Source organism: Myripristis murdjan, chromosome 23 (genome assembly GCF_902150065.1).
Source record: "Myripristis murdjan chromosome 23, fMyrMur1.1, whole genome shotgun sequence".
Classification (NCBI taxonomy): domain Eukaryota; kingdom Metazoa; phylum Chordata; class Actinopteri; order Holocentriformes; family Holocentridae; genus Myripristis; species Myripristis murdjan.
The window spans coordinates 19979735-20005605 of NC_044002.1; the positions used below are offsets into that span (position 1 = coordinate 19979735).

Sequence of the window (25871 nt, forward strand, 5' to 3'; positions counted from 1 at the left end):
ATTGTGTTCATGGTGTTACATTGTGTATTCATGGTGTTATATGTGTATACATGTGTCTGTAACACCTTCTGTTCCAACCTGTCAGAAGTAAGGAAGAGCATATAAGTGCTGGGCACAATCTTCAAGACAGATGACTGGTTACTCTGTGTGGTTGAACAAAGATAAAAAATATGTCGGGTGTGGTGGGGGACCTAAGCAGCACCTTCAGCAGCAGACTGCTGCACCCACCCTGCAAGAAGGAACGTTTCTGCAGGTCCTTTATCCCCACTGCAATCAGACTGTTAAACTCCAGTACTGTATAATGCTGCTGCACTGTGATGGTACACACTTGCTGCTGTGATTTTGCACACTGCTGCTGTTTTTTTGTCTTATATTGTGTATATTGTATTATATTGTGTATGTTGTATATTGTGTACCTTGTTTTTGAATCGTCTCTCCTAATGCTGTTGCCTGTAACACCTGAATTTCCCCTATGGGGGATAAATAAAGTGTTGTCTTATCTTAAATTATGCCTTTATTTTTTAATCTCAACAAATTGAATCTACTTATCAATGTTCTAGACATCTGTGCACAAGATGGTTTGTGGCTTAATGACAGCCAGCTTGCCTTGAGGGGTCAGGAACATCTGAGACTTTGATAATTTGTCATGCTAAGCTTAGGGTTAAATTATGCTTTGTAAACCATGTTGTGGACTTCAAGCCACCTATTGGCAATCATCCGCCCTGCCAATATGCTTTTAATACCAGCTGCGGGGTTCACTGTGGCCTTTGAACTGGATTACCTGGAGTGGGCAGGTGAAAACAGAATTTCCCCTTGGATATCAATAATGTGCCACTTGGTTGTCAGAAATAAAAAGGTGTCTAATGCAGTATGTTAACTATTATCCACTGATACTGTATAAGCAATGCAAATTCCCTTCCTCTGTCTGCAGTTAACTGAATGCTGCTGTCCCTGTGTGAAGACTTCAATTCAAAAATACTAGATTAAAAATAAAAAAAAAGAAAAAAAAAAATCAGAATATTAGAGAACTCATACATTTTACTGGTCCATGGTATCAGCCAAGACATTTTGCCTACTATGAACATTAATTGCATATTTAATCACATATTTTCTTTCACATAATTACATATTTTCTTTCTTTCCTACAATTTTATATGTGATTTTAATGTATATGTTGTGCTGCCATACGTCATGGGTAGTATTTTGCAGTAGGTGACATTTAAATTGCATTTTAACTACAAATGACCACACATAACAATGAATGCATTTCTTTAGACATTTTATGTAATATACATTAACACTAAAAATAATAAAACATTGTTGAACAACATAACCACGGTCAACCACAGTGTAATACTTATATATTGTATTGCAAAACCAATGTCAACCTAAACAGGAAAGCATTCTTTAACAAGTAAAAACCTGTAAACATAAAAAGGTAAACATGGAATAATATCAAATATATCATATTACAGTGTATTGATAAAAGGAAATGATCAGTTGTAATAATAAACAAATTTATTATTATTTATTACACGATGCAGATTGACCGTACCAAGTGCAGTTAGTGAAGGCAATGGAAAATGAGTAATACACTCTTGTCTCCACTGGAGGGCAGTAGGTCTGTATAGTAGGATCCTTCAAATCTAACACATTTTGAGAGCTAATGGTGTATTCTAGATTTTCTAGAAGTTATACATTTTTTTATTAACTGTTATTATTTTAATGTTTTACGTGGTCCTTTGGTCAAAATAAATAATCAGATTCTTCCAAACTCAAAAGTTATGAACATTTTGACTTTGATCTCTGTCAACTTAGACATTACTGTAGCTGCTCTTATACAGGACCAAAAAAAAAAAAAAAAGAAGACGAAGACAAAGAAGAAAAGGAGGCTGTACAGAACAGCAAAACATAGGACATTCAAGTAGTAATATGCATTTCACTTAGGTAGCCAGTGTAAAAATAAAGCTGCACACAGTTTTTGTTTACAGTTTTACAGCTTGCCAACAGCAGATGAACACAGACACATTGAATATAAACAAACACTGTTAAAATTAAACATAGGAATGAAGAAACCTTTAAGGTATAATTTGTACATTTGTGAAAATAAAAGGGCATGTGTTCAAAATCATGCCAGTTTCAGTTAGTTACAATTTGAACTAGTAATTTTTCCCCTCCTGAGTCCCTCTCCCTCCGGGCATTATTACAGTCACTGACCACTTTACCCTCACAGAGTTGGCATTGAACAGGATCGACTCTTCTTCCTATCCGGTCTGTAATCTACAATGCAAAACAGTGGAGGACAAGGCAAAACAGGTTACACTGACAGCTCAAAAACAAAAGAGTCAAAATCAGTGAAATGGTTTCGTGCATTAGCTGGCATTTGTGCTTATGCATAAAATGAAGCATGTAAAAGAAAACAGCAGGTATTACCCTTTGGTTTTCTTGCTGCTGGGGTCTTCTCTGCCCACTTGTAACCTTCACCCACAGAGGCTCCTGCAGTAAGAACTACGGTCAGGAGCCAGAGTTAATTTTATATAAATTAAAAATAACTACATTTGGTTGTTACATAGACATTTTTTATTGACTATTCAAAAAATACATTTAAGAATTCCAACCAACACCATGTGCGTACTTTGGTCATGTTGTGCTTCACGATGTCTGGCCTTTGTCCAGAGCATGGCCTGATGTTTGGTCCTCTTCATCAGTGGGGTAGCAGACTCATGCGAGCTGTGCCTTTGCCTTGGCAACCTGTCAGAGTGACTTGGTCCTGGCCTAGCTTCCCTCCCAGCATCATAATACTGTTGTCCAGTAGCCATGCTTTTAGAATGAGTGGGACTGGTTCTTGGTTCCTCCTCTCTGTCCAAGACAGATTTTTTGTCTCTCCGGGTTGGGAAATAGCTTTTCTGCCACTCATTTCTCAGTATCTGCAGGCACTGTTTTGATTCAGAATGAGAGGTCCTTGAGGATCCTGAGCCCTCTCTGGACAGAGAAGCCAAGCTCTCTCTGGCTGAAGAGGGGGGTCTTCTTGCAGAAGCCATGCTGTCTGTGGAGGTGGACGGGGCATCTTGGATAAAGAGCATGGGGTTCCATGAAACCGATTTGCAGTTTTTGACAGTGGTCCTGGTCTCATTCTCTGATGTCTTTGATTGTTGGTGTGCCACTGAACAACCGTCAGCTTTTTTATTTGATAAACTGCTTCCTTTATCTTTTTGCAACTGTGACTTTTGCCTGATATTAGAGGTGCCATTCTTTTCGTTAGTTTTGGTGGGGGGCTTTGAGGACTGAGCTTTCCTCTGCTTGTGGAATGTAGCTTTTGTAAGTTTCAGGTGATCAGTGGGGTCAGAAGGCACTTGCACAACAAGGCGTGCAATCACAGGATCAGGGATTGAAGGGGACTCCACTCTGTCCACAGACTGATGTGGCAGAGATGAGTCCTCAGACAGTCTGGCTTTTCGAGGTCTTGGTTCTGTTACTGCAGTTGGCCCTTGATTTTTCACAGTTTCGGCTGAATGTTGGTTTTGTGGAATCAACTGGTCATCTGAACTGTGCCCTGTTCTTGAGAGAAATCTCTTCTTTGCCTTCTTTCTGCTGTCTTCGTCATTTTTAGACTCTGTTTGAGATGCAAATATGACTGTACCTTTCCTCTCGGACATTTTTTGTCTCTTGGTCTTGCTGTGCTGAACCAACTGTGTACTTGTGCTCAGACAGTCCGATTGATCAGAGCTGTCCCTTTCAGCTTTGGAGAATGTCCTGTTTGTTTGTTTTTTAACATCTGTAAACCCACCATCTGCACTCACTGATTCAGACTCTACACATACATCTTTATCAGAGGAAAGATTTGCTGACCCCTGCATGGTCTTTACTTGTGACCTCTTCTCCCAGTATTGACTGGACACAATTTTAAAGTTAAGCTCTGATGAAGAATCTGAGTAATCAGAACTGTCTTCAGTTTCACTAGAGCTTGAGTGTTTCCTCATAGGCTCTACTTCAAGTGAAGGTGTGCTCCTGCCTGATGTCTTAGTCACTGCCTCCTGATCCTTTGACCGGGACTGATCTATTTCAGATTCAGTTGACACTTGATAATAAAAACGATTCCCCAGCTGATTTGTTTTTGCTTGCAGATAGCTTTCAAGCGTCTCAAACACTTCCATAGTAGGAGTAGGAGTAGTACTAGGGGTGGCAGTGGTAGCATTGGTGGTAGTAGAAGCTGGTGCAGCCTTTGAAGTAGACTGATATAGTTCAGAGTGAGTTAGGATTCTTTGACCTATTCTTGTTTTGTGCCCATTCTCACCATGCTGTGTCGCATCATTAAGATGTGATATCACTATAGGTATGGTAATCCAGTCATCTTCCATCTCATCCTCTGTTTTAGTTTCACTTTTGAATTCATTTACTGCCAAATCCTCACTTTGTGGAGATATTTCCACTGATACGTTCTCATGTTGTGGCTCTCTTATCTGTTGTGGACCACCGGGTTGTGTTACTTTCTGATACTGAAGACCATCGTTCTTGGTTATAACTTTGCATGGTGAAGTTTTCCTTTTGGTTATACTGCTATAGCGTAATCCTGCCAATGTTGGCCTGGCTGATTCTTTGGCAGCCTCCATCCTGTCCTTCTCATTAGAAGGTTTTGACTGCAAAGAATGACTGAACAAATTTGTTTCCTGTGGAAGCTGTCTCTCAGTCTCACATTTGGGGCACAACTGGCTTTCAAAACCATCTTCAGTCTCAACATAAATTGGACAACAGCACATTTGCGCTGACTGACACTTTTCTGTCCTCTGTAGGACTTGCTTCTGTGGAATCAGTTCCATATCTGAAATTGCACCTTGATTTCCAGGTGGACACTTTTCACTGTTGCATTCAGATAGTGGTGTAACTGACTGTGGCAACACAGTCACATCTTGATTTTGTGAACTTTCATCATCGCTTATGTTTTCATACTCTGGAACTTTAAAAGACGGAGGAAAGCTTGACTCCTTTTCCTTGTTTGATGACACCTGCAAAATTGGCTCTGAATCTATAGCTATGTTTTCAGTTGAACTTTCATCTTCTGAAACGTCTTCATACTGTGGGTCTCTTAAATACTCTTGAAAGGTTGATCCCTTGCCCTTATCTCCAGATACAGCCTGGATTTCACGTTTGTTTCCAGAAAGTGCTGTGCTTTGCCCAATTTGTGAACACACTGGATCTCCAGCCTCCAGCGCATCAATTTCAACTTCAGTTTGTGTATTATGATTTGTCTGCTTGTAACGCCTTTCACTTGGATTCAAAGATGATAACAAGGATACTTGTTTATGAATTTGGCCTTCCTTACCAGTCACCCTGCCATGTTGTGGATCCAAAACATTTTTCCGTTTGCCTGGTCTTACATGTTGGTTCTCCTGAGTTCGGTTTTCAGATAGCACTGACCTTGAGTTGGCTTTAAAATCCTCTGAGACACCACCGGGCACAACCTGAGAAATATTTAATTCTACTACCGCAGCTGGTTTTAGGCTTTTGGCTCCTTCTTTCTCTGGTATGCACTTCAGAGGCAAAAAAACACCAGACCCTTGGTCGATGTCATCCAGATTTTTGTTGGTGTTCAACCAACAAGACTTGTATTCTTCATGTGATTTTGAAGTGGGATCTCCCTCAACTAGATCATCCAAGGTCATTCCAGACACTGCAGTGAGAACCACGGGACTCTCCTCTTCATTCTTTGTGCAAGTGGCCGCGACGCTCATCATAATTTGTGGATAGTCTGTGGATGTAAAGACATGAAGGTTATCTATATTCCCATTCCAATACTGCTTCAATATGGTGTCAGACATGTTGTCCATCTCAGCAATGGCCTTTATACTTTCCAAACTAGCCACCAGTTGCTTCAATGCATTTAATGAATAACAAAGTACTGGAAGAGTGGATAACTCATTCTTTAAGGTCTTGTGACACCATTTAGTGTTGAAACTTTCATCATTGCTAGTGACATATTGCTTATCTTGGGAATAAATGGGTTTGCCATCACAACCTGCAGACACAGTTACATCCAATTGTTTCTTTACGTCAAAATCTAAAGTACTCTTCTCAACAGATTCATTTTTATGAGCATCTTTTGAGGTTTCAACAGTATAGATTGGTGTACCTTTTGAATGTTTCTCTGGTGTTGATCTGGTACAGTCATTCTTCTTTTTAAGCTTCTGACTTAACTCAGCGTTGGATCTGGTCTTCCATGGGCTGTCCTCCTCACATGCTTCACCACCAGAGCATCGCGGTGGCTTTTCTAATTGATTAAATGTTGCAGGTGAATTAGCAACACTGTCAGCTTTTGGCACAATGGATCTGCAATCAGACTGCTTCTGTTCCTTTCTTCTAATCCTCTCCTTTGTGGAATCCAGCCAGCCATTACTTCCTTGGCTGTTTCTCATTATAGCCACAAGCCTTTTTCTGACATGGTCCAGTATTTGGTCATCAGTGAGTATTGGCCGAGAGCTGAGAAATGGAGAGGAGCTACAGCGCTCATTGGAGATGGAACAACTGCCCTGTTCCTGTGAGGCAAAAGCAGAATTTACAGGTGTACAATATTTGTCTTGGAAACTGGCTTCAGACACCACCATGGGTCCAGGCAGTCCATAGTTTGAGGTTTGGGTTAAGCTTGTGGTTGTGTTGGGAGACGTTTCTGACAGAGCAGATGCCAGCAGTGGGAAAGACTCCTTCAGTGTTTGCACCGATACATGAGAGGCTGCTGTATAACAAAAGTTTGTGTTGCAATGTTGAAGCAGACTCTCTGAAGTGTTGTGGCTGATTTCATGACACCCTGCAGAACTGTGATGCCTTGATAATGCAGGATTTGCTTGTGTTTGTGCCAGTTTAGTATTATTGTTTGTATTGGACCTTTTCCAAGGATTAATATTAAAACATTGATTGGTAAATTTCCTTGATGAATCAAATTGCATCATAGATTGTTGAGCACCATATTCAGTAGCAGTTGTCAAAAACTGTTTGTTGTATTGAGGAGGGGCACTTGCTGATGAGTTTAACTGTCCATTAGCTTCTCGACTCATTTGGTGGCAACTGCTTTGAGAAGTACGGATGTCTCCCATGGAAATAAAGTACTGGAATCCAGCCGTGTGAGAGCTTGTTTGGGGGTCCTCTCTGTGACGCAGTGCTGAAACATTTTGTTGAAGTTGTCTTTGGGATGGATATAAGGCCACTCTTGGTTCCCCAGGATGTTGAGAGGCAAACATGTTGTGTTGCACTTCATGTGCAGGGTAACCCAGTGGTTTAGCTGTAGCTCTGTCAACACTGGCTGATGTAAGAGCTCTATTGTTATTCCTGCACTGGTGGTGCATAGGACTGACTCCTCTATGATGGCTCTGTAGACACCCAGATCGCATGGCATGGAGCACAATCATAGAAGTGATCACATCAGCTAAGTTCTTCTCTGGTCTAGAGGGGAAAAAAGAACAAGAGTTGGTTGCTAATGTCAATTCATCACAATACCTCCTTCCATATTGTCATTCTAAAGGCCTTTTAAACCTAATACTGTAGAGTGAAATGTCGGATGCTTTGTGGTTACAAAAAGGTCACAGCTGAATTGAGAAAGCTTAAAACAATGCATACGCAAATACACTTTTTTAATTTAAGGCTGCTTCCCTATTTTACAATCAAGTCATACTATTGTGGAAGTAATTCTGAACCAAAATACCAACACTGTATAAAAGTTAATATACCTCATAATGAGTAGAAACCAATCAGCACTTGCAAAGAAATGTCATAGATTTAAGTTTGTGTATTTGTAATTGTGTAATTGTTGGAGCTGCTCACTCTTTCATTCAACCTCCTGGGCATCTCCTCATGACAGACAAACGTGTACGCAGAACAGTCAACAACCAATTCTGGCTCCACTTGATATTCTGGATTTTTTTGATGAAGATTATCTTTTTTTTTTTTTTTTTACCTTCTTCATTAGTGGCCTCCTTAATGTAATTTTTTGGACGCTGGCACCGGCCTTGCCTCATCAATCTCATCTGGTACCTCCTTGAAAGTCTGTTTTTCTTGTCTCTTCGACAATGGTGACATCATGTTGCAGAAGATGAGCCAGAAAAGGAGGCCAATGTCAATTCCATGATTCATACCATAACTTGCCATAACTTATTATTCATGATAATGCTGGTATAAATATTGTACACGAAAAAAGCGTCATATCAACAATATGTAGCATGGTGACATGTTGACACTTTTGCATGCCCTTCGACACAGCCTACAGCGTCCTTTCACCACAACAACAGAGCAGCGTCAGCTTCAGACCAGGAATTAATTCAATGTTTTCCACACCGCCCAGGCTTATTGCCAACAATGTATAAGCACCGTCCTTGCACACCTGATCTAAATTAGAGCTATACATTTTCATGACAGTGGATCTTGTGCGCAATAGTAGTGCTTGACTGAACTATACCCATAACCTGAACCTGCTCAGTCCTTCACTTTTGCAGCATCTGGTCTTAATCCAGTGCCATTTGCGATCCCTCTTATAAGTAAGATCGCTTGGATTATGCTGGCCATAATTTGACTAATTAATTTTTCATTTAGTAAATTCCAAAAACATGACCGCTTGTTTTACACAGAGCTTACAGCACACTGATCAAAAAGGTTGTTTCACAGCTCCTCAAGAGGTATCCAGCTGTTCTACATTCTTAATAATCAATAGGCAATAGTGTGGTGACTTTATGCATACAGTAAGGAAGGCAACTGAGACTATGAAGCAGATTCTTGATACAGAGGCCTAGTTTTGTTTTAACCCCAATCCCCAAACAAACCCCACCCTGTCACATTGTGTACTATCCACAGGCAGTTGCTTGAAATGCCATGATCACAAAAGCCCTGTGTGGGCAAAATTTGGCCCCTGGACAACAATGATGATTCATCTCCACAAACATTCAACTCTTTCTTCAAGTTGTGGTTGAGCGTGATTTGGTTGGCATGTTCAACGCTGAGTAGGGGTGCAACGGATCAAAAAAACTCACGGATCGGATTGTATCACGGTTTTGAGTCCCGGATTGGATCATTTTTCAGATCAGCAAAAAAAAAAAAAAAAAAAAAAAAAAAAAAAAAAAAAGACAAGACAAATATAACTTTGTCCTCCATTTATTTTGTAAAACACTTTTGCCCATTAAATAAAAACATTCAACTAAAAATGTCCATCCAATGTTTAATTAAATTTTTAAATTATATAAAAACAAATTAAAGTGCAATTTAAATCATAATACATTCTAATTTTGCGTGCCACAGTGCCTACACACCGTAATGGTTTTGTCCACCAGGGACGGTTTTTGCTATGGGAAATGTGGGCAACCGCCTAGGGCGCAATCTACTTGGGGGCCACAAGCGCCCTCCACAAACAAACAAACAAACAAAAAAAAATAATTTCTAGACTACCATATTGACCCGCATAAAAGACTACCCTGATTAACATGGAAGGGCGCAAGCCAGTAATTTCGCCTAGGGCGGCAACATAGGCAGAACCGCCACTGTTGTCCACCATCCTTTTTCCATCATCATTGTATGTTACAGGGAAGCCAAAATGCTCCCATACATGCGACTTAAATGATGCAGGAGGTTTTTCAAGTTCCTCTGCTAGGTGCTAGCCATGATTAGGCCAGACAAAAAAAAAAACTTTGGGTTCCGGTTCCCGACCGACTGTCCCATTTAACCCCCGAGTCAGATTATTTTATTGGCCTCTGTGTAAAAATAAAATAAAAAAATAAAATAAAGGCACTATGTGACCGAGTGTGACCTTGTTGGCATTGGTCAAAAGTTAAGCAGGGCTTTTATTTTGATGTATGTTGCACTCGCCTTATTTGTGATGTTCTCGCGTAACTTCAGAAAATAACTTCATGGAATCACACGCCACCGACAGCACCGGCTGGAAAGAATGGACTTCCGCACGGTGTGTGTGTGTTGATTTGCAAGTGCAGCAGGCAAACATGACGGGGGATCCGTCATGTTTGCCTGCTGCCCCCACCGCGGAGCCTGGCTCTATGGTGGTGGGCGTGATGGGTGTATTTGACTTCAGGATAGATCTGTGTTGAAAAGATCGATCCTCCGAGTTTGAATCGATCTTCATTTAAATTCTCATTTGTGTGGAATACACAATGGCACACTGGCTTAGCTTGTCTATTCAGAGAAGAGGTATCACTTTGGCTATTTTTTTTTTTTTTTGACTTATCTGTGTTATCACATGCATACTACTGCTCTTTCACTGGTAGTTGAATAGTTAGGTCTGTTTGATAAGTAATTTACATTTTTAAAACAAATAATAATTTAAAATATTGTTAAATTATTTGAGTCACGCTTACTGGTAAACATCTACTCCTGCAAGATCATTTATTATGTTCTACAGCTCATAAACATACACTAACACAACATACCAAGTGTTTGAGCAACATATCTCCTCTGGGCTACAAAAGGTGGTCTTAGCCATCCTTCCCATGAATAAATGAAATAAAATAAATCCCCCCTACCCATCCTTAAAATGCTAAATAAAATAAAAAATAAAATAAAATAAATTCCCTACCTACTCATGCCCTTAAATGACAAGGAACCTGAACCCAAAGTTTTTTTTTGCTTGGCCTTACTGCAGCGCTTGACCAGTGTGGATTGCACATGCGCCCTTCATGTGAATGCGCACAACTTTTTTTTTTTCCATCAACCAATCCACGGACCACGCGCGTGCCGAACCGTGGAGAGGGATCCGTACGGATCAACGATGATCCGTTGCACTACTAACGCTGAGGGTCAAGAAGAGTACAGCCCAAATATACTGCATCCAAAACGTAAAAGACATCATTTGAAGATAAGCCCCTGCTGTGACCAAAAAAACATAACTAAAAGTCATAGTCACGCTCAAAAGTTCAAAAAATTCTATGTATGTCCATCCTCTGACTTATCGGGCAGAATCAAACCTACGGTTTCTATCAGTCAGAAGAAAAGACAGAGGCAGCAGGGCAAAAATCACTCTGAATTTGAAATAGGGATGTGCATGATTTATCAAGTATTCCTTCATGACTGCCACTGTCAACTTTGCCACTGAACAGTGTCAGTCAGCGACTCAGCAACTTATTACCTCTTGTTCACTTGGAACTAAGATTACAGTAAAAGGAAACTACCATTTCCATGTAACAGCAGCAACTGCTGTTCTTCTGATAAGGTGGCAGCCTCCATCCTTTATTCTCATGAAGTGGTTATCTCTACCTGTACATGACCACTGCAGTTTGCCTTTGTGTGGTTTCCACAAAGACAGCATTCCTGCTGCAGTACTACTAGTGACAGCCCTATCTTTCTACACTGGAGGTACCACAGAGATAATAGGCTCCACACTCAAACTATGCCTGCTGGCACATGTCCACAGCAGTGTTTCACCTGTCATTCTATTGGTGGGGCTTGCCAACGGAGCCTCCTGCTTCGCCTGAAAGTCACGCTAAATTAACTTAGGGTGTTTTCACACATATTTGGGTCGACCCAGTAACATATTTGGGTCGACCCAATATACAATGTATCAATTTTCAACTGGCGCGGCTCGGTTTCACATATGCTTTTTATCGCCGTACCAAGTCCACCGTTCTACAGAATGGAGCATCATGTATCCATGGCAACCAGACGGAAAAGAAGGTTGAAATGAAGCCTCAAGATGTAGCCTAAACAGAACACATGTGAACGATGGAGACTCAACAGCAACACTGTCTGATAAGCCTGTGGGCAACCGCCCAGGGCTCAATCTACTTGGGGGCGCACGGAAAAAAAAACAAAACGCCAGTTTTCTAGACTACCGTATTGACCCACATAAAAGACGACTCTAATTTTAAGACGACCCCTCTTTTTCAAGACCCTTTTTTGGAAAAACACTTTTTATATGGACAAAATCTTGTTTGAATAAAACAAGATAGTTTTATTCACCGGCACCGACCAACACCGGTCAACATCAGGCGTGCCGGCCGCAGCACCGGCCGGAACCGCACCCACTCGTCAGGTCTGCCGGATTTGACAGGGGAGCGGCCTGATGCCGGCCGGTGCCACGGCTGGCTTGCCTGATGCTGACTGACGGTGCCTCGGTGCCGCGGCCGACTGGTGCCGCGGGGGCGGGAGTTCAGTGTCGGGAAGTTATAACGTTCACTACGCGTTCACACCACTAGTTTGGTGCGCCGCACTGCACTAAAGGGCCCCTTCCAGCTGCTCTCGGTACGGCCGTTTAGGTCGACCTCGGGTGCGGCTAGTTGTGTTCACACTACCCGCACCGCACCAATTAGGCCGGCCTAGACAGTTAGGTCGACCTAAACACTCTATGTGTGAAAACACCCTTAATTTATTTTAAAATTAAAAGAATAAATAAAATCACAACAAAAATAATTTACCATCACGTTTCTATAGAATATATCTAGACCGTATTTTTATCAAATAAACTAAATACGTTCAGGTTGGTTATTAGTCTAATTTATATAATTTCAGTATAGGGCCTATCTGGTCAGAATGCGCTCTGCTGTCTTGGACGGGGCTCCGCTCTAATCACACAATAGTGTGATACACACCTGCGCACCCACCCACAAGCAGACAGAGAGAGGAGAGCAGAGGAGAATCACACTTGTGCCCCTATGAGTGAAACAAATAGTTCATGTCACGTTGGCTCCAGCCGCCTGAAAAACAGGTGAAAATATCCACAGTTTTTTTAAACGCACCGTACGACAGACTGAGTCGTCCACCAGTGGCAAAGATGAGTGCGTTTGCACTCCTCTGGTCCCTGGTCCAAGTCAAATGGACACCCACATGGTCGTTCCAAGCACTACAGCTGCGGGTACGAGTTCCGACCAGAGTGGCAGCCCCCTGGTTGAAACGACCTCCCCTCACCCTGACAGGCTGCTGAGCAGGATCAGTCATTTCCATCCTTCCCACTCATTGTCTAGGCAACGAACTATTGTGTTTCGAGAGATGTCAAATGACTATCTCCTCATTTGCATAAAGCTGACATCTAAGCTCTGTCTAGGACCTCAAAATAACTGTGCCACGGACTTCCCTTGGAAACCATCGTCCAAGCCATCTCCCGGCACTATTATATTCAACCCTGATTCATACTTAATTTTTTTAAAGTATCTTTTACTCACATAAACTTAATTTCGGACTAAGTCGTTTAACAATCTTGATTATTTAGCTTAACTACTGACACTGTTTTATTGCTTTCTATGTTAAAATAGCATCCACACCTTCTTTGTTGCTCTTCATTTTAAAACAATATTTTACTTAATCGAAGTTACAGTACAGAATCACAAACTTTGCTTCTGGATAGCTCATCTAATAAATGTTGATTATTTAGATTGTGCGTAGTTACTTTTGTTGTTATTTTAGTTAAAAAATAACTTCCACAAGCTCTGAGAACCAGAACCTGATAAGAAAAATCTTTATCTGAGTCCTATCTATGTTTTATATTTATCAGTAATTCAGTATCATCCTCAACACCAAAGCCTGACCAAATGGGCTGAAACGAGTGTTTGATCTGTTTCAGTGTATGACAGTCTGTTCCCCTGCCTCCCTTCCTTCCTCATTTCCTTCCTTCCTTCCTCTCTCTCTCTCTCAAACACACATGCAGCGTTTAAAACACACACACACACACTATCACGTCATTTCAATCATTGATTTTCCACGAATGACGATGCAAACTTACCTTAGCTGGCAAACCCACACGGTAAAAATGAACCGCATAGCGTCTTAAGCGACCGTTAAAACAACACAAAAACACCCACACAAAACAAACAAACAAACAAACAAAAAAAGACATTGCAGAGCCGTTACCTATGGGGCGTCGCTTAACGTTTTAATGCCAAAAACGTGCGACGTTGTTTGAAACCTGAGTGACATGCACACGCTCCTCTTCCGTTAAAAAAAAAAAAAAAAAAAAAAAAAAAAGTGAATGAATCCTAAAACCAAGGAGGGACGACTTAAGTATGACCCAATGTCCCCTCTGTAGGTCTGCCGAGATGACTTACTTAAATTCCGTTTCTCACTTTGACTTTTTCTTTGATGCATTTCTCAAAACAACCGCAGCTTCCGTGTGTGAGTCATCCCATTTTCTCCGTCTTCGGATCCGGTAGTTCGAGCTCCCTCTGAGTGAAATCACACCGGTGCACTGTTGTATATCCAAGGAGCTCCAGGGGGGAAACTGAGAAAGCGTGGTCTGGCTGGTGAAAGACCTCAGGTCCGACCGAAAGAGGAACGAAACTCTTGAACCTCCGCTTTCAGGGAAAGTTAATTTATAGTGTCTTGTGAGCTCTGATTGGTGGGTTTTCAGAGTGGGCGGGGTCTGTTTCGCCGCATTATCACTGCGCGGGACACTGAGGATGTATTCACACAGTGCCTGAAAAGGTGTCCCAACTCTGATTTTTTTGTTGTTGCTGTTGTTGTTTAAAGGATTTCAATTTTGAATGAGCCAATGTGATTTTATTTGGGCCTTTTAATTACATAAGTTGATATTGTTTGCCTTCCTTTGATGTTTTCCAACAGGTAGTCACAACAAAGATAAGATAAGATATTCCTTTATTAGTCCCACGGTGGGGAAATTTCACGCATTACAGCAGCAAAGTGGATAGCAAGATATGAAGCATAATTTACATTATAAACAGTATAAACAGATAATAAATAGAAAAAAAGCAATATAAACATTATTAAAAAAAAGGAATATAAAAAAACAAGATAGAAATATGCACAATTTAAACAACAGAAGAAAAAACCTAAACCTGGGGAACAACCTGCTCCGACGGAGGTTCAGGGTTAGTGTGAAACCATGAGACCAAGTGGCAGAACCCGACGCCCGGTACTGGGATTCAGGAACTGTCAGACTTGATCCAGCCTTATGGAATCACCCCTTCCCCTCCAGTCTTTACGTGTTATCTACCAGTAGTGCAGTGTGTGTGTGTGTGTGTGTGTGTATGGGTGGGGGGTAGCGGGGTGGGGGGTTGAGGTGCTGGGAGAATGTGCATTATAGTGCAAAAACAGGAATGACTAAGTTATATTGCTGCGGTAAGCAACTAGCTCATCTGGTTGATGATGACGATGATGATGATGACACTTTGCTGTGTAGACCAGTGATTCAAAAGCTTCCAAATCTTTTTTTTTTCCTGTTGAGGCAACACCAAAAACAACCGAGACAGAAATAATAATGGAAATAATCCACCTGCACCTTATTATTAGTTACTGTGTGGCTGAGGCAGAATGAATACACGATGAATACGCACAAAAACATCAAAACATGCATCTACACAAACACTGGTATTTGTAATAAAAAAATGGAATGGAAGCCATATCCTCATGCAAGCATAAGGACAATACTTTCCACCAATCAGGAAACTGCATGACAGCGTCCAACCCGATTAAGGTTGATTAATATTTCCTGACATTCAGGACTGCATTTGCAGTTACATTTCCTGAATGCCAGATTTGATTTATTGATATGCCAATCAAAGGTGCATTTGTTACGGTAACAGTGATTAATTACTCTACCTCGCCAAAAAGGCAATATGGATCTACAAGCCATTAATTTGTGTTATACATTTTTTTTATTTGGAAATATTGACAAGCACACGATACAGTGATGCTATAGTATTTCCTTTTTTTTTTTTTTTACAACATACAGAAAGCCCCCCACTCCACCCGAGTGCACACACCTGAGTAAACACACCTTAGTACACACACCTAAAACACAGGGAAAAAATATATGCATACATAAAAAAAGCCCTCAGCTTTTAATCTATCCCACAAGTAAACCTTTCAAAGCACTGCATAGAGATTAATAGGTAAAATTAAATTTTTTTTAAATAAACAGCCCAGTATGGATGAGTTTAAGTCTAAGTCCAGCAATTACAAGGTCAAAAGACGAACAGCACACTGGGTGCAGCGCTGGATGATTAAAAGTCTACCAGCCTTGAACTTTAGTGACTTGGCCCTCTACCAGAATAAACTGATGCAGACATTATGTGCTTTTGTTATGTTTTGCCTTTTGTTATAGAATGCCTGCAGAGCAAGAACTCGAAATTTGAAGCAGATTCACCTTCACCCGTTTGCCAAATGACTAACAAGACACTGGACACTCACTGAATTATTTTGTCATGTCATGTTGACATGAGAAGTTAATGCTTTTGTTTTTTGGATAATTTACTCATTACCCAAGGTTAAACAGTTCAGAGAGTATGCAGCCTAAAGGTTACATGTTTTCTTCAGTTTTAGTGACAAGGTTTCCACCACACTATATCTTCATCATCTCGTGTAGTTTAGGCTGCACCGCCTAATCATTCTTTTTTTCTTACCCTTCACCTTACATTCAGAGGAAATCTATTTCCTTTGCAGATGCACTCAGCCAGAGTCTGCTAATGGTGGTAATATTTCTTCTTCACCTACAGCGGGTAATAAAGCCTCCTGTTTTTTTTTGTTTTTTTTTGTATATGAAAGGCTTAGAGATCTATGCTCAGTCCTGCATCATCAACAACAGCAAAGAATAGCAAATCCAACAGACAAAGATGTATTTAATGGAGTTGTCACTTTGTAAAACTAACCTGAGAAGAGTCATCTGTGACCCTGACCTGATCCTCCCATCAGCACAAGTAGATTCTTTGAATTTTTGGAGGAGCATATCATCAGCCCTCTCTCTCTTTCAGTGTGTGTGCGTAATAATAATAATACCACACTTTCTATGCAACTGGGCCCAAAGACAAATGGTAACACAGTGCAAGCAAGCAAAGGTAACAAAGTGACTATGAAGTGCAGTCAATGTCAAATCAGTGTAAATGGGTAAATATTTAATTTAGAAAATAAAAATGCTTTACAGAGGGTCTATTCAGTGACTCAGCAAATTCATGTGTCAGCTGAGGGATAAAGAAGAAGTCTGAAGTGGGGGAGGCTGCAAAACTTTGCTCATTAAAAGGATAAAAAGTGTTGGTGGGGTTGGGATGGAGGGTGTGTGTGTTGGTCAGAAGAAGTCCAGCTTGTGGTTGGTTGAACAGTCCCAGGATGGGTGATTCATTTCTCAGAGGCTGCAATGGAGGACACATGGACACAGTGGTGAGAGCCAGGTCAATTATTGTAAAAGTTAATGTTTTCATCCTTTTTTTTTTTTTTTTTTTTTTTTTTTTTAAATAAATAGATATTACAAAAAGGATGCACCCATCCCGTCCCAAACCCACAGCAGAGGAAACACAGGGAGGTGATGATTAAGGGGAAAAAAAATTAGAAAACAAAACCATAAAAGCAAACATGAAACATCCAAGTGAAACCATACTTCCTTGGATAAAAAAAAAAAAAAGATGTGCATGAGAGCTGTAAACAATCAGTAACTGTTGTTAGGCACGTCAACCATGTGGTAACCATGTGGTAACCATGTGTTATCCATGCACAAGCTGGTGACAGGTTTGCCTGCAGCTATATGCAAAATAGATGACTCATGTCTCACTACACTAGAGTGTGTATCGGGCCGCATATTTTTATCCAAACCCAACCTGAACCTGAGAGCATAGCAACGTGCCGCACCCGAACCCACCAGGCATTCTTTTCTTTGCGTTCTAACCCAACCCAAGCCCGATTTTGCCTGTCCTCCATCGCTAGATCACATTTACTAGTATCGATCCTGTGGTATCGATACTCATTTGGCATCAATTTCCTTAAACAAATATCGATACTAACAAATAAGAATTGTGGGTGCATGCGTAACTTTCAGCTGTTTTAGATAGCTTACTTCACTTACTATGTGCCGAGACACCCGAGCCTGGCGACGTATTGAGCTGGCCCGTGTCACGTGTCGGCCCGACAGCACAGCCAGCAAGAGTGGCTCGAATGCGGGAGCCGGAGGAACACACAGAAAATAATGGCAGATCGGTCTTTTTTTCTTTTTTTGACAAGAAAAGTGAAAATGTGCAAATTTTTGTTCATATTTAACTTATTTCATTCATATTTATGTTATTTATTTTAATTTTAGTTTTATTATGTATTGACCATGATAAATATGGTATAAATGGTCTGTATTTGTCATGTAATTTGTCTTAAATGTAATAATATTTTGAATGAAAAAAAATTGCCAGTAAGAAATTATCAGTATCGGTATCGGTATCGATGAAAATGCAAGAAAAAGTATCGGTATCATATCGAATCCTAAAAGTGTGGTATCGCCCATCCCTAACATTTACCTCCTGAAATAGCCTATGTGTTGCCTTCAGCGTCATCACGTAAACACCAGCACTAACAGAAAGTGGGTCTGTGTCTAGACATGCCCAGACTCTCCCAGGGAAGACACGGTGTTTGCCAAGAAGAGGTGGGGACAGGATCTGCTGACACCATTGTTTACTTTCCAAAAAGGGTCCAAATAAGGGAAAGCTGGAAGTCCGTCCCCCAGCCCCATGAGACAAGCTGGGAGGGCCTTCCACACACTATAAAAGTGGGTTTACAATTCAATCAAGTTAGTGAAGCCCTGGGACTTGATCAAAAATTGTTGCTGTTGGTGCATATTGACAGAAATAAACCCATCCGCTCAATACTGTGGCTGACTCAAGAGCATCCTTTTGGGAGACTCCAGCTGTCACATTTCATGCGCATGTTGTGAGCAACTTTTCCTAACCGCATCCTACCCAATAAGAGAATTTTTGTTTGTTGCTCTCCAAGTCCTCCACAGCAGCGGGAGGAAAACATATAACAAACAGTAAGAGAAGACTAAAGGTCCTTACACACCAACGGCGTTATTTCCGTGCGAATATTTCATATATTTTTTTTCAAACTCATAACATGCAAACAGTACTTGCACATAGAACGTGAAATACGAAAAGTCGAAATGCGAGAGATCGCAAAAAGCTCGATTTTTCTAGGCGAACAAACTGCAGCAGCCAATCACCAGTCTCCATTCACAACAACATTACGTCAGTGCCTGCACGAGAGGCAGCGTTTCTCCTCAGTAGTTGCCCACTAAAATATTATGATAGCCTACCTCAAACAAACAGCCATTTGCTGCTCTGGGTCAATGGGATCCCGATAGTTGGTTCTCTGTCTCTCTAGATGTGGTGCCAGCAGACCCAGGAGAGTCTCGAATTGTCCCACGGACATCCGAAAATAAGTTCGGAAACGGTCATGATACAATTTTAATTCCTGTATCAGCAGGTGGAATTCCCCTTCTCTATCCCTGCTCTGTAAAAGCAGGTGTACCCAAAATCTCCTCTTTGGACAGGTAAACAATTCAATAATGACAAGGTCCTCATCGGAGGACGAAGTTGACTCCATGTTTTATTCCTGTCAGAACGCTCTCCTGTGCGCTGTGGGATTCATATTTTGCAATACGCATATTCGCATCGCTGATTGGTGTGAATATTTAAAGGCAAAATTGTCGCCAGTGAGTTTTTTCGCACTTTTGTTCCGCTATTTCGCTACGCATGCCGGTGTGTAAGAACCTTAACAACAAGGAATACATGGTCCCAGCAAAAAGTCTGAGCAATGAACTGTGGCTGAACTAGTATATTGAAAGCAGCATATAAGAAACTAGAAACTAGAGCATCACAGAAATGAATACAAAGGTTATGTGATATTAATAATGAGGTTTTAACTTTATATTAGAAACTATGTTGCATGAAAATACTGTTTGATGACAGTATTATGATTTTTATATTTTGTAATACAAAGATGATGTGGGAAGTGGTGTGTAAAACAGTGTTGATTCAGGTAGTTTAAAATGATCGCAGCTGTAAAAATCAGCATCTGGAATAAGCTGCCTGCTGACCTGAGCTCCACCAAAGCTGTGTTCCCATTCAGAAGTAACCACATCACATTTGGCCTCATTGCAAAATTCCAGTTGTAGTTTTTATCAGTCCAGGCAGAGAGGCCATCTGTGTGTCCTTGGCGACTTCTTACATGACTGGTCTTTTGTCTGCTTCTTGTCCTTTGGTTTTTCTTTATAATTGGAGCTACTTTGTGTGCACACTCCTAAGCACGCGCACTTTTGGACATTCCTAACCCAAGTCACGATATGAGGCACTGTTCGGTGCATTTACTTCTCTGCAAACATGACAGTGCAACAGGCGACCGTAAGTTGCTAGCCTTGCAACAGGATGCCTGATGGTGTCTGCTGCATGTCGTCCCCCTCCTCTCTCTCCCCCCTTCCCCTGCCTTTCCTGTCTATCTCTGCTGTCACTATGAAATGAAGCAGGAAAAAAAAGCACAGAAAAAATCTTAAAATTAAAACAATAGCATCTGTTCAAAAGTGTTCAAAACAAACGTCTTGCCAAAGAGCCAGGCTTGGGCTATGCATTTTTCAGTAATGTCATTGTGTTAGAAAGGTAGTGTGCAAGGCCTGAACCAGTGGGCTTGACACGATGTAATAATAACCAGGACTTTTGCTGCAGTCTCCATGTGTGCTGTGTGTTTCTATTAAAAGTCCTGTCAGGCTGTAACCGACGTCTGACTCTGATTTCTCCCCTGGCAAAGGAGTAGGCGTAGGGGTTAGGCAGAGGGGTTTGAGCATGGTACAATGAGAAAGAAAACTGATCTGTGGCCTTTGGAATTTGCGCTCTGATAAATGTTTCCCCTTTTTTGAACATTTAGGACAGCGGTTCATATTTCAGTCAATAGGCTTTTGCACATTCTGATTTGGTGTACATTTACAGATCCAGCCAGGCCAGAGCTGTCAGTATACACCCCTTATGGTCATCTTGCTGCACCATAGGCTTGTGAAAGGGAAGGGAAAACATTGCCCACCAGAGATGGTTCAGAGATGGGAGCAGCCTTCTCCGGAGCATTGCTCACCACTGAAACCTGGACTTTGGCCCTACCCGCACCCTGCAAGGCATCAAGTTGTAGTTGAGCGAGCTTCCACTGAAGGTTCTTGTCCTGCTCACTCACTTCACGTTTCCCCTGCCAGTACTTGTCTACAAAATGCACCACAAAATCACTGAACTCTCTGTAGCCCCTTTTCCACCAAAAAGAACCTGGTGCTAGAGCCAGTGCTTAACTGGTTCCAACAAAGAACTGGTTTGCTTTTCCATCGGCCAGGAGCCAAGCGGAGCCAAGTCAGACCCACGTCATTACATCAGCGTAAAAACGTGATCACGTGGGTGTGGGTGTGCGAGACACTCGCTCGGAATCACAACAACCGACATGGGCGACAAATGGACGACCCGTCATAGCGATGGAAATAGTGCTTGTGTCTTTACAAGCCTACATTGTGATCTAGAGGCGAAAAACACAATTATTGCCTACTACCCGTCGTATTCGTGGTCGGAACGAACGACGACTACGTTTAGCTATACGTTTATAGCGCTCACTGTTCCCGTTTGGGTCTGTAACCCCACCCACCAATGACGTGGTGGGTCGTGTAGATATATGCAATGGTTTGATGCTTAGCAATAATGAGCAGAACACATTAATCAGAAGTATTGCATTTATTAATCCATAGGAAGGCTATACTTAAGTAATAAAGTTTGCTGTGAGAGCACTGTGCATAACAGGATATTGCAACAGAGATGTGCAAAAATAACCATATTAGAGAAATAGCTGACAAGAACAGGAAAGCGATGTTCTTAGGGGAAGACCTTGTAGTGATGTTCTTAGAAGAGGACCCATACATGGTAAAGAGACCCCTGAGGGGCATAGAGACAGGATGTGCTGTGTTGTGCTCGGTCGTTTCAGAAATGGGAGCTATCGCAGGTAGATGACAACTGAAGTTTAACAGCTGCAGGTGGGGATCGACTGGAGTTCAAGAACACTGAGGCAGAGAATGGAGTCAGATCAGCGGACCAATCCTGGAGAAGAACACAGACGCTGGTAGACTGAGTGTGAAGTCCAACAGTCGCGTCATCGGTTCTTTCTCTGGCCCCTGTTTCGCCCCTGCTCAAAGTTGATGCTTGCCTGGAACCGATTGGGAACCGGTTTGGCCGGTGCTTGGGTGGTGGAAAAACAAAGAACCAGTGTTAAGTCAGGCACCGGCTCCAAACCAGCCCTGGAACCTCTTTGGTGGGAGTTGGGAGTGATTCAGCAACTGAGTTCCTGAACAGAGTTGTTGGCTCTCTTCAATCTCCTCATCAGTCTCTTGCTTCCATCTTTTCAGTCCAGTTGTCTATTGATACAGACAGCTGGACATTCAGTCTCTAATGCCCCTTTTCCACCAAAAAGAACCTGGTGCTAGTTCGGTTCTGGTGCTAGAGCCGGTGCTTAACTGGTTCCAACAAAGAACTGGTTTGCTTTTCCACCGGCCAAGAGCCAAGCGGATCCAAGTCAGAGCCACGTCAATACATCAGCAGGAAACGGAAAACAACGGCTACCCGTCGTATTCGTGGTCGGAACGAAAGACAACTATGTTTAGTTATAAAATGGGTGCTTCCCATCCTTAAATGTGATTGGCTGAGCTGTGTTCCACGCCGTTGTAAAATCAGTGTAACCAACGGCTTCTCGGGGCTTATTGCTTAACGTTTATAGCGTTCGCAGTTCCTGTTTTGTTTTGTAACCCCGCCCCACCAATGACGTGGTGGGTCGCGTCATCGGTTCTTTCTCTGGCTCCTGTTTAGCCCCTGCTTGGAGTTGGTGCTTGCTTGGAACCAGTTTGGAAGCAGTTTGGCCCGTGCTTGGGCGGTGGAAAACCAAAGAACCGGTGCTAAGTCAGGCACCGACTCCGAACCAGCCCTGGAACCGCTTTGGTGGAAAAGGGGTATAATAGGGGTTCACCCTTCAGTGCTTTGAAATCGATTTCGGTAGGATATTCAGGACACAGGGCTTTCCACAACACTGACCGATATGCATTGAATTCAGTTCCATCTGCCATGGGACTCACCATCCAACCATTTCCACTGTACCTCAGAGTGTTTTCCATGGTTGGTGCTCCAAAACTCTGCGCCCCCACTGCCTTAATGTTCCCCAGGGCCAGCAGTTTGCCCATTGTCTCTTCCTCAAATGCAAAACCCCTTACTGGCTCCCTCAAGTAACGGGGCGATTAGCCCTGCAAGGTCGAGTGTCTGCCACGGCATGTGATGACCCTGGGCTCCCTGTATTAGAATAGGAAACTGCCCTGGATGAGTATATCTATCTGGTGGATGTATGTTAGGTGCATATCTGAGATCATATGCCTCATTACCCCCGCTTGGTTTGGGAGGCCTGTGGAAGTAATTCTGAACCAAAATACCAACACTGTATAAGCTAATAAAAGTTAATATACCTCACAATGAGTAGAAACCAATCAGCACTTGCAAAGAAAAGTGATAGATTTAGGTTTGTGTGTGCTTTAAAAATACTTTTTAAAAATCCAGCTAGAGTCTGACCTGTTTTTAAGTGTGTCTGATCAAGCCCTTTCTTGCCCCAGAAAAGTGCCTGCTAGGCTTTGGCATGATTCCAAGGTTTCTAAGACTGAGGTAATCTTGGCCTGACTCCAAGATATGATCTCATAAGATGAACAAAATGCTGACACCAGTATTTTTGGTGCCAAGATATGATCTCATAAGATGAACAAAATGCTGACACCTTTGTTTTTGATGCCAAAAGATGACCGAATAAGGAAATAGTGAGGGTGGGCCCCCAGGAGCTGGGAGGACCCTAAGGACAGCATTAAAACAGGTGTCCAGGCCAGGTAAAGCTCAGTCTTTCCTGGGGATTGACTCACTGTTTGTTTCCATTGGAGATCTTGAATGAAAATAAACCTGCCTGTTCTGGACTCTGCCTCGTCATCATTTTGAAGCCTCCAAGACCTATTTTTCTGGTGTTTTTGGTACCAACTTTAAGACATTTTCTGCAGTCATTCTGGCCTGATTTGGACAACTGTTGTCACATCAGGCCCAGTTGGCGACGCTTCTGCAGCCTTCACCTTTTCTGCCCTCTCCCCCCTAATCACAGATACTCTCATGGCACTTATCTATTTCCTCCTCTAACTCCTGAATCACCGTCGACTCTCCACCTGTCCTTCCCCTCATCGTCTCATTTCACTCCGCACAGCAGTCTAACATCTGTGGTGCTTTTGGTTCCTTCCCCCTCCTCCCCGTGCTGCAAAATTTTGGCATCAGATCTTGAGTTGCTTTACCTTCTCTTGGGATGGTTTGACTTGGCTTCAACTTTTCACCCGGTTCAGAAAGACTGGTGGCCGCAGGGTAGGCAGCACGAGGTGCGGATGAAGGAGCCATGGGCAGAGATGGTTAGGACAGTGTTTCTTTATCATTCAATTGAAAGTCTCCATTAATATTAACCGTTCCTACCAGAGATGGACCCAGTCCTGCCACGCCTGTCGAGTGTTCCCTCCCCTCTTTCTTATCTGTTTTGGTCATTTTTGTTTTACCTCAGCTAGGCCTTCTTTTATTCAATTCATGTATCGCCGGCCCTCATCATTAAATAAGTTTAAGATTTTCAACTCCAATTCTCTTTTTTGGCCCTAAAGATTTTCCTTCACTTTTATTTAAACTTTTGGTGCTTCTTATGATGACAGCAAACAAATTGAATCGTTCGAGTTAGCAAAGAGTAATCAACCCCTCCACCCTAGGCGCCGCTTTAATGTGCTCGAGTAGAAAAAAAAAAGAAGAGACAGAGCACTGGCACAAAGTTGGAATGAGCAAAGGGAGGGGGAGCAGCCCTCCCCAACTCGAAAAGGTTTGTTACAACATGAGCTCCTTGGTATGTTTCAACGCGATCACACAGCAGGCGGCGTAGGAGTAGCAATGGCCCCTCAGATGCCCCCACTCTGCCTCCTCACTCGGTACTGTTCCTACCGCTGACAGACACACACACTACACTCCCAGCTCCCCATTTTCAAGTGTGTCATCACTAGAAACACACAATCTACCGACCTAGACAGCCTTGACCTCAATCACACCGGCACAACTGCACTTTCACACCAATGTCCAGTCTCATTTTAGATTACTTTACAGTTTTAGCACTATAGTAAACTTAAGCCTCTGAGTATTCAGGTCTTAATATTTAAGTATTAGGGGCTCATGAGGCACTGCTGGGTGTATTTACTTCTCTGCAAACATGACAGTGCAATGCAATATGTTGCCAGCCTTGTAACAGGGTGTCATGATGATGATCAGTAATACAGGAATGATTAGGAATTTAACCAAATATGTGCTATAGTCTGTGTCTCAAGACATGTCCGGACATGTCAAGCTGAAAAGAATGAACTGTCCTTCAGTGGTGTCACAAAAATAGCCGTGGACAGTTGTGAAATTTTTAAAGTCAGCAATGTTCTGGTTGCACGAGTACTCATCACGTTACACATCTTGATGAAATGAAGTGTGAGTGGCCGGCAGCAGCTGTGGTTATTGTCATGTGATGATTGTGTGGGATTTACGGCGAGCTCCAGACAGTCATTGTGATCAGGTGGTCCACTCTGGGCGAGCTGGAAAGCCAACCACAGTCGACATGTTTGTAATGAGCTGACAAAAGGTTCTTAGTGCAGGACTAAGTTACAGCATTCAGCCCAACACACCCGCCACCGGCACTTTTCCAACGGAGAAAAAAATCTTTGTGACTCTGCCCAGAGCAACTGAAGTGTCAGCTGATGGACTGAATGCAAACTGAAGTGCCGGCCGGCTATAAAGCAGCTGTTTGGTGAATAAAAATACTACCTGGAGGTTCAGAAGTACAAGGCAGCCAGGAGGTGCTCAGTGAACCTAAAAACGGGATTTGAGAGATCACTCATGATTTGAGTCCCCACCCACCTGCACATTCAAACATTCAAGTTCAATGTCAGGTTCAGGTTGATTTATCAGCCTCAGCAGAGGACCCACACATCTCAGACCGGCTGGGATATTTAAATAATCCGAGCCTGAACCGATGTGATTGGGTTGAGCCTTTAATTTACAGATGTGAAACCTGTTCTAAGTAATTCACAGCACATTAAAATGAGCAAG

The 25871-nt window shown here is 42.2% G+C and overlaps 2 protein-coding genes across 5 annotated transcripts in view; both read right to left on the minus strand.

The window, feature by feature from the left end:
* Positions 1-1199: 1199 nt before the first annotated feature.
* LOC115355383 (uncharacterized) lies at positions 1200-14233 on the minus strand. 4 transcript variants are annotated; one of them, XM_030046159.1, is made up of 5 exons: positions 14016-14233; positions 6128-7431; positions 2636-5746; positions 2434-2508; positions 1204-2280 (listed from the first exon to the last, which is right to left on the minus strand). In XM_030046159.1, exons 2-5 carry the CDS (start codon positions 7395-7397, stop codon positions 2228-2230), a joined length of 4509 nt encoding a protein of 1502 aa, XP_029902019.1. In that variant the 5' UTR covers positions 7398-7431; positions 14016-14233; the 3' UTR covers positions 1204-2227. The 4 variants fall into 4 exon arrangements, with proteins under 4 accessions (XP_029902018.1, XP_029902019.1, XP_029902016.1 ...); XM_030046158.1 differs by having other exon boundaries at positions 1200-2280; positions 2434-2496; positions 2636-7431; XM_030046156.1 differs by having other exon boundaries at positions 2636-7431.
* Positions 14234-16440: 2207 nt separating this feature from the next.
* ttll12 (tubulin tyrosine ligase-like family, member 12) overlaps positions 16441-25871 on the minus strand; it is a 49605-nt gene continuing 40174 nt past the window's right edge. Inside the window, exon 15 of the mRNA XM_030046129.1 lies at positions 16441-17051. The gene's annotated coding sequence lies outside the window, so the exon portion shown is untranslated. The remainder of the gene's footprint in view (positions 17052-25871) is intronic.